The following is a 9,759-nucleotide window of genomic DNA, read 5'->3' on the forward strand; positions in this document are numbered from 1 at the left end:
AGGGGCACTATGCAAAAATTTGTTTCTTCTGACGACGTAGATTTTTAGGCAGGGCCGTGTATGACTGTGTTAATAATCATAAGCTATGCTTTCGATGTCTCCCACTGATGGCCAATTCGAGCAGGGGTTGATGCTTCTTATCGAGGCTCTCGTCAGCGATCATACCTAAGTGATAAACAGATTCTCTTTACCCGCGAACAGCTTCAATAGTTGCTCTATACAGTAAAAGAGTTGATCACCCGGCTCTATCATGATTACATAGTCATCTTCCCACAGTGAGGATCTCTCCAAGTAGGTCCTATTCCAGCGGATAATGGGGCAGAGGATGACAACATTGATGAAATGGTGCTTGTACTCGTTCTCGAGGAGATCCAGGACTCGCTGGGTCTTACCGCACGAGGTAGGCCCTGTAACAATCGCGGTATGTGGTTGTAGCACCACATCGGGAGTCCTGTTTATTCTGTCTGCCACGGGGCAGATAGAACCTTATAGCTGCGTACTTCGGCTTGGGTACCAGCGAGGCGGGAAACCAATCCTTGCTGACAGCCATTTCGCGCGAGCCTCGACCCGCCGTGAAGTAGACCACCATCTTCATAACATCATTAGTGTCCATCTTTGTGCTGGGGCTCGAGATTCCGATGAACTTTTTACCCGCCATGACATAGGCGAATGTCAAACCAAGGTGAACGACTGTTTCGTAGATCATATCGATAATCTCCTTTTGCTGCGGTGTCACGTTTGAAGACATTGTTTATTTAGAGGGAAGCTTTCATGTTAAAAGGGTCTAAATAAGGCTTGGGCGTGGGAGCCGTATGTACTCCCGGAACCGCGTTCCGCGTTGATGGGTTGCTATCGGGTGATGGCGGCTATGGCATGGGCAATTTACGTAGAATAGAATAAGCTCCACCTGCGCAAAATAATATAGCAACGAGACCTCCAGCGCCATAGATATATTCACTGCTTGTGGACGTGGGAACAGCCTGACTCTCTTGGGAAGTTCTTTTGTCTAAGTTCTTCTTCGTCTCCAGCTTGTCCTTGCGATTCCATTCTGCAAGTCTCTTCCCAGCAGCAACACGACCCTCGTTCTTCTTGGTAATAACTTGGTTAGGTTCCTCGTTTATTTCTTGTAAGCCAGAAGACTTACAGAAAGCATTTCACTCTATCATACTTTCCAGCCATATCTTCCTTCATACATTATGCGGTTTTTATATGGTCGCGTCTTCAAAACACAGATGTGAGGCGGGAAGCGCGCCGCTGCAGGAGTTAGGATTTCTGGACCATGTGCGCCATGGTCTCCCCCTTTGCTGCACAAAACCGAATATCGGATAAGGCCGCCGCTGGTCCTAGCACGAAGTCTCTCGTAAAGGTCACGATTGTTCAGGATTCTCTTTGATAGACTGTTCCCCATTATTCTCTTGTTCTTCATCGGCTATCTCTTAAACCGATTTGGACGTAGATAGTTGGCAGTGATTCATAGTGTGTGCAGCCACTAGAAGGGGCGCTAGAAACTTTCCAAAAGCGGAGTAGACGAGTAGACCCAAGTCCGCCATAAAGTCCTTGATAATAGGATCTTCTTCAGTATCTTTTGATAAGGCCTCTGCGCTATCGAACTGCACCACCCTCCCTAAGACTTTGGCATACATGCTAATGGCTTGTGACGATAGGGCTTTCGCCGTCTTTTCACCCTTCTTCCGGAGCTCACATTTTTCGATCACCTCAGGCTGGGCCTTGTCAACAAAGGTCTCGGTGCACTTTTTCGGCAAGAGATGCTTTTGCCCTCTACTTATGGCATCTTCCTAAGCTTGACGTTTGTCAATAGATTTTTCACGCTGCTCAAGGGCTTCTGCGGGTGTATCAAATTCATCGAATATCTCTGCAATATCTTGAGCCATGTTTATTAGACGCCGATAGGGAAAGAAGCAAACAAGGATCAAGACGTATGGTAGGATTATGGCGATGAGTAAAAATACCTCCAACATTTATTAGCCGGCAAAGGTATAGCGGCACTATACCTTTCAAATCATGCGCTTATCAGGGTCTATCTGGTGCCCGCGAAAAAGCAAGAATATCTCATTAAGATTAAGACAGATGATTTCTGATGAATAACAATTCAAAATGATGAATGTCAGTCATAATTTTTGCCGACGTCGACTTTTTTAATAAAATTCTACTTTTTATTGTTAACTTGTTTTATTCATCATACTAGTCGATAAAGCCCGTAAAAAAATCCACTTAGGCAGGAGAACAATGTAAAAATTGGTTATTATAGACTTTTTGCTGATGTCAGTGGTGCATATGCAAAAACAAATTGACGAAATTCAGTTTATCCGTTGCGTCTATTGTGTAGAGCTTAAATTGCTGATCAAGAAAATGTATATGATCATGTGCTTTTGATGGGCGGTTAATGAGATATAAGGGTTTAAAAATTTTGCTGACGTCAGCAATGGCCTGTCAAAAGTACCAAATTTTTTTGTTAGAAATCTGTACACCTGTTGCCTTCATCGTATAGATCTTGAAACGCTGATCAAGAATATGTATAGGATCATGTACTTTTTACAAACGGTTGCAGAGATATTAGGAATTGAAGGTTTTTTAATGACGTCATCAACCCGTCTATTCCGAACGGATTTGGGGACCCAGGTTTGGGAAAATTACCCAAATTGATCCTAGGTGGTCCCTAGTTACCCACGCAGTGAAAAATCATTGACGTCAACACCCCGTTTTCAAGTTATTTGGCCTCAAAGTTTTAAGTGCACTGTAATGGCTTCATTAATTTAATATATAAAATATTGACGTTAAAAGATATTGACAAAAAAACTCGAAAAACTCGCGCATTCCAGTGGTAAAAAATATCGTCTTTGCAAAAGTCACAGACAGACAGACAGAACTGGCGTATTATTATATAGACTAGTCGTTAGCCCGTGGAAAAATCCACGGGGTCGCCCGTCCTTTAAATTAACCCGTTGCAACAAAGTGGACAGAAATACATCACATTTGGTATTGATGCGCATTTTAAAAATTTTGTGTTTCCGTTACGGGACACAGCTTTCGCGGACACACAGACAGACAGACGACGGCTATTATTATAGAGACTAGTTGTTAGCCCGTGGAAAAATCCACGGGTTCGCCCGTCGCAGCTAACCTACCATTTTGCATGACACACAGACGGACGGACGGACGGACAGACGTATACAGGCATTATAATGTAGATAATCGATGGCCCGGAGAAAAATCCACGGGTCTGCCCATCCTTTTTATACCACTTAAGCGTGTCTCGCGTTTGGCTTAACCCAGTGTCGAAACGTCGGGGTAAGCCAAAGTCAAGGTGTGACCTGACATTCAACACTCTGTGGAACGCTTAATAAGAGCCGTAAACTGTGCCACACGATCAGGTGGAGCGCTTTAGTACAGGTATACAGTATGTCGTAAATTAAGTGAAGCGCATACACCATTATAGTCTTGTAACATATTTTTCAAAAAATATTTCCGCAACGATAGCTGAAATAAAAACACAGTTTACATACAACAGTCGGTACCCCATCATAGCAAAAACAATCAGTCAATATTATTTTATTTTGCAGAATAAGTTTTTGTGAAAGTTAAAAAATTTATCGTGACACTGGGCTAAGCGCTTACTACAGTTAAACCATGTCGCACAGGCGTATAGGAATAATACACCTTTGGAAAAAACTTTCTCACAGACTCTGTTTAAAAAAAAAACAACAGGGCTGATCAGTTAGTCCAGGTAAACATTGTTGCACATCCGTACAGACAAAGAAAGTTTAAAAATGAATTGTCACATTGGGTTGACCCCTTAAGTCAGGTAAACCACGTTGTACATGGTGCATAGGCGTAACAGCCTTTACCAAAAACAACAGTCTGTTGTTAACACTGGGCTAACGGCTTAGTATAGTTAAACTGAGTTGAACAGGCGTATAGGCGTAATACCCCTTTTCCAAAAAAAATTCATTGCAACTTTGGTTTTAATGAAAACACAGGGAACAGCCTGTCATTACCGGTTCAGCTAAAATAATCTGTCAGTCATTTTATTTGCACAAAAAGCTTTCAGGAAAAAATAATAAAAGATGTAGCTACCTAGCTAACTGCATTTAGCATAACACTTTTTGTTTAAGAATTGTTGTAGCCAAACTGCATTTTTATACTCTCAATTTTTTGCCAAAGATAGGAGCTAACTAAATGGCTACAGTCACAACACAAAAAGAAATGGTGGGTAGGATAAAAAGATGTTATACCATACAGAATAGTAATAAGTAAGGTTCTAGATAGCTAGCCTCCAAAATCTTCGTTCCTAGCCAAAAATCCTAAAACTGTTGCGTTTAAGATGTGTACGTGACTAAAAACGTGACAATATATTTATATTAACATTTTTTAGAACATACAAAAAAACAATATTACGAAAATAAAAAGCTTATAGAAGACGAAACAGACTTACAAACAGCACTGACCACCATTACTTTAATAACTAAAATGGCCATCATGTTTCGGTCCTCATGTTTCTTCGTTGGCATGCACAGGCCGCGAAAGTCTTGGATTGGTTTTTTAAACAATTAAGCGTTTTGATTGGTGTATTATGTGCGAGCGGTGAAAACAAAGTCAGTAAAACTATCAGTAAACTGTCCCATTTGTTTTCTGTAGCTTCTGAGCGAAAACGGCGATTGAGGTCACGGGGGTAATTATTATTAAAAATGGCGCATTAAAATAATGCATTCATTTTTATCACTAAATTTATTTTTCTTACTGATGGTAATAAATTAAAGTAATTCAATTAACTAAAGAAATAAATTAATTTCTTGAGTTTAGTTCAATTAATTATAAAGTTTTCCATTAAACAACCCCCTGTTTTCTAAAAATTCGCGGAAAGATCAAGGGAAATCGGTAACCCTTTTGAACAGACAGACAGACGACGGCTATTATTATAGAGACTAGTAGATTAGGCCCGTGGAAAAATCCACTTAGGCAGAAAAACAATTGAAAAGTTCTGTCATTTGAATTTTGATGACATCAGCAAATATTTCAGTATATTGAATATGCCTTTTACTAAAAAAAATAATCTGAAAATGCATAAAAAGAAAGTATATAAGTCATAATTTAACAAAAAAGTTCTTAAAATCTAACACAAAATATCAAATGTCAAATCGCATGAAATCCTCCCAACAAAACGTCAGACAAAATATGAAAAACAACGGCGTGCAAGGTGTAAAATCTAGTTAGTAGAAAGTTACAACATTGATACATATATATACTTGCATATGGTCCTCCCTCACAAAAGTTAAGCAGTTTCAATCTGAACATTCAGTAATTTTTTATCATCACCAAATATTTATTCCCGTAATTACATTACTTACAGTTAGTTTAAAGCTTAAAAAAAGATTATAAAACAAAATATAAAAAAAAATCCAACTTCAGCTCACAGTCTAATTGTACAAAAATTTGTTCTTTCAGTATTTTGCATGTGGTCTTTTTCCACAAAAGTTTACACAACATTTAAAAAACAGCAGTTTGCAACACAAACAATATAATCGGCAACCATACTATTCTCTGCTGAGAAATTTTAACCACAAATGTAAAAAACCGAGGTAAATTTCCCAAAAAATGTCAACAAACTTTGTAAAAATATCAACCACTACCCTTGTAAAAATATATAACCTTGTAATTTACATGCGAGCTTACAGAAGTTTAACAGGATGTCAACAACAAAACAATAAAACTTACTCCAATTAACGCACACACTTTAGTTTTACAAAATCATTCCTCTTAAAGTAAAATTTTTCGTGGAAAAATCCACTTAGGCAGAAAAACAATTGAAAAGTTCTGTCATTTGAATTTTGATGACATCAGCAAATATTTCAGTATATTGAATATGCCTTTTACTAAAAAAAATAATCTGAAAATGCATAAAAAGAAAGTATATAAGTCATAATTTAACAAAAAAGTTCTTAAAATCTAACACACTTTATGTGCTTAAATAACGTGCTAGCTACCTGGGAGAACAACAGGTAGGACGAAGCCACAGGACAACACAGGGACAAGACGAACATTCAGACGAGGATATCACAGAGTCAAAGTCAAAAATAGCATGAAATATCTGGAAGCTGCTTAAAACAAACCTTCAAGCAGAAAAAAGGAATTTGGACTGGGTGAAATAAAATAAAATTGTAATTAGATTTTATATGTGTTAATAAAGTGACTATGTAAAAAAATTTTTAATTTGTAATTAGATTTTATATGTGTTAATAAAGTGACTATGTAAAAAAATTTTTAGCTCAGAGGTATTTTTACTCAAGATTTTAAAGGGTAAGGAATTTTGAAGACGGTTCCATGAGTTTATTGCAAAGAACTTAACAGACGTTTTACCAAACGCAGTTGAATGAACAAGAGGTAGATTCAAAAGGCCTTTGTCAGCAGCACGGGTGTGGTGGGAATGGGCGAAGTCGATTGCGAAAGTATTGATGAGGCTAATAGGAAGAGTTTTATAATAAAGGTTCAGTAGGAAAATTATATTATGTATACAGATCATGTCAGAGAATTTAATTAAGTTAAGGTTCCCGTATAGTGGGGTAGGAGAAGCATTGAAAGTATTTAAAGAGATGATACGGATAGCATGGTTTTGTAAAATTTCTATTCGACGGGTAAGAGAAGATTTTTGGCCCCATACCAAGGAGCAATATTGTATTTGGGAGTAGAAAATAGCAAAATAAATTTGACGAAGAACACATTTTGGAACAAAATGACGAGCTTTGGCAAGTGCTCCATTAGATTTTTTGAGGTTGGAGATGGTGATGTTAATTTGAGATTTCCAGGAGAGGTTTGAGTCAAGAGTTATACCAAGGTATTTGACAGTATCACTAGGAACGATTTTAGTTCCATTGATTAGAAATTTAAAATTAAATAAAATTGGTTTTAACGGAGTTTTAAAAATAACAAGTTCAGTTTTAGATTTATTTAATGAGATTTTATTTGCATTGAGCCATTGACAAAGGAATTTGAGATCCAAGTTAAGATGTTTATTTAGTTGTTTAGCGGACTTACTAATATTTAGCAGGTTGGTATCATCTGCAAAGAGGTGGACCATGGAATGTTTAATTGCAGTATGAAGATCATTAATATAGAGTAGAAATAAAAGTGGACCAAGAACAGAGCCCTGAGGAACACCATGACGAATAGGTTTATGTGAAGATGACGAATTATTGATAAACACAAATTGTTCTCTGTTGGTTAGGAAAGAGCGCAGCAAAGATAAAGGAACCCCACGAATACCATAGTGATAAAGTTTTTTAATTAAAATTTCATGGTCAACAGTGTCGAAAGCTTTTTGTAGGTCAATGAAGACACCACAAACAAGAAGACCATTGTCAATAGCTTCCATAATCTTTTGAGTAATGTTTAGTAAGGCGTGTGAGGTAGAAAATTTTTTCCTGAAGCCAAACTGATCTGGAAAGATAGTATTGTTCATAGAAAAAAAATTATATAAACGATTGAAAATAAGCTTTTCGAAAATTTTGTCAATGTTTGAAAGTAAAGATATGGGCCGATAGTTGCAAAGTTCGACATTTGAGCCTTTTTTGTAAACAGGGATAACTTTTGCAATTTTAAGAGAAGATGGATAAATACCAGTTGAAAAGGAAAGATTGATTAATTTAGCAATTGGAACTGCGAAGAGTTTTTTAGTAGGAAGAAGGACTTGGTACGGAATGCTGAAAGGACCTGTTGATTTTTTTTTATCAAAGAGAGAAATACAATCAAGGACTTCTAAATCATTAGTTGGGCGAAAAAATATTGAATTAGCTGTTGGGTTTTTTAGATACGAAGAAAAGTGTTTAAAGCTTGGTGGAATCGATTTCCTTAACTTATCTGCAATTGAGCTGAAGTAACTGTTGAATGAATTAGATATGGTTAATGCGTCTGTAGTGAGATTATTGTTAATGTTTAAACAAGAAGGAGTAGGAGATTTGGCAGACCGGAGTGAAATGATGGAACGAACACCATCCCAGATAGCTTTTGAATTATTTTTATTTTTGATGAAAAATTGTTTGTAGAAGTTACTTTTACTTATTCTACATAGAGTGACAAGTTTGTTTCTGTATTTTTTAAAGGATGTGTGCAGTAGAGATTTTATGAATGGATCTTTTTCTTTAATGAATTGTTTATGTAAAGCGTCACGTTTGCGTATAGAGGTGAGTATGCCAGTAGTGATCCATTCTTTATGAGAGTTTGTGTTATTTCTAGTAAAAGATTTTTTGAGAGGAACACATTCATTTATACAGTTATTGACAAAGGTATGAAAAATATCAAAAGATTTAGATGGGTCAAGTTCATTTAAGCAAAGAAGTTCATTCCAGTCAATGGCAGATATTTTTTGAGAAAATAATTCTTGGTTAAATTTATTCCAGTCTGGAATAGGAGATCTTTTTGTGGGAGGAGGCGGCAAGACGTGTTGTTTGTTTATTATAAGAAACTGTGGGAAATGGTCAGATATTGACGATATGATGTTACCAGACTTGCAGTTTAGTTCAAAAGGGTCATGAAAAATATTGTCAATTAAAGTACTAGTATTTTCTGTAATTCTTGTTGGAAGAAGTATAGAAGGAGCTAAAGAAAACGAAAATATAGAGTCTAAAAAATCATAAATATCAGGGTTGGAATCAGAGAGTAATAGATTTGCATTAAAGTCTCCCATTAAAAAAATGTTTTTGTTCTCAGAGGTGGTTTTGCTTAATATAGGAGTAAGATGGTTCATATTAAAGTCATGTAGGTCCATATGAGGATGTTTGTAGATGCAACCTATGATATAATTTTTACCTTTAGGATGAATAACTTCAACAAATACTGATTCAAGTTGGTGACTTATATAACATAGTTGATCAAGGTCAGGGCGACTAGAACAGGAGAGCTTATCAGAAATGTATAACAAAGCGCCACCTTTAATGCTTTCTGAAGGAGTATGTATAAAGGTATATCCATTTAGATTACAGTTCAGAGAAGGAGATTTACTTTGAAAACCCGTTTCTGTTATACCAATAGCACTGAAATTAAAATTAAGGTCAGAGAGGAGATAGGTTAAATCATTAAAATGTTTAGATAAGGAAGATATGTTTAGATGGAACAAGGAAAAGTAGGAAGAATTAAAGTTTTGAGAGACAAATTCAACAGAGTCATAGTATTTACAATTGGTGTTATCATTTTCAGAAGGACTGTTGTTAAGAGTATTAAGATTGGATAGGAATTTTCTTTTCTCAGTGGAAGATAAAGCATAGTTGAAAACAAGAGGGGTAGATTTGTCATTAAAAGCAAGTGAATCATTTATACATTTAAGACAGAACCAATTATCGTTGGAGTTTTGTAACATTTCATAATCAGTGGCATTAAGCCCATTACATTTAATATGCACCCAGAAACCGCACACATCACACATAATTGCTCGATGGTTTGAAGCAACAGATTTCAGACAGATCCTGCAGGGATGACTAATCATAGTGATATACAAAAAAAAAACAGACAAAACATATAATGACACGTAACAAGGGAAACGGGGAGCTTATTCGGTTTTTGTCAGAAACCAGAGGGCAGTAGATAAATAAGAAAAATAACATACTTCATTTCACTTCATTTGCTCGCTGTTTAAGAGTAGCCATTTTTAATAAGATTGTTTTAAAAAACTGGGGCTGGCCTGTTACACAGAAATTAACGCGAAAGTAACGGGGTCCGAAAACGGCCCCGAGGAAAAAAACTAATTCTTCA

The 9,759-nt window shown here is 36.6% G+C and overlaps 1 protein-coding gene across 1 annotated transcript; it reads right to left on the reverse strand.

The window, feature by feature from the left end:
- Nucleotides 1-1,436: 1,436 nt before the first annotated feature.
- On the reverse strand, nt 1,437-9,493 carry LOC130624132 (uncharacterized). The gene is made up of 3 exons (XM_057439701.1): nt 7,051-9,493; nt 6,129-6,208; nt 1,437-1,796 (listed from the first exon to the last, which is right to left on the reverse strand). The coding sequence occupies exons 1-3, from the start codon at nt 9,491-9,493 to the stop codon at nt 1,437-1,439; spliced, it is 2,883 nt and encodes a 960-aa protein (XP_057295684.1).
- Between the last annotated feature and the right edge of the window lie 266 nt (nt 9,494-9,759).

The sequence above is a fragment of the Hydractinia symbiolongicarpus genome, chromosome 13, assembly GCF_029227915.1.
Source record: "Hydractinia symbiolongicarpus strain clone_291-10 chromosome 13, HSymV2.1, whole genome shotgun sequence".
NCBI lineage: Eukaryota > Metazoa > Cnidaria > Hydrozoa > Anthoathecata > Hydractiniidae > Hydractinia > Hydractinia symbiolongicarpus.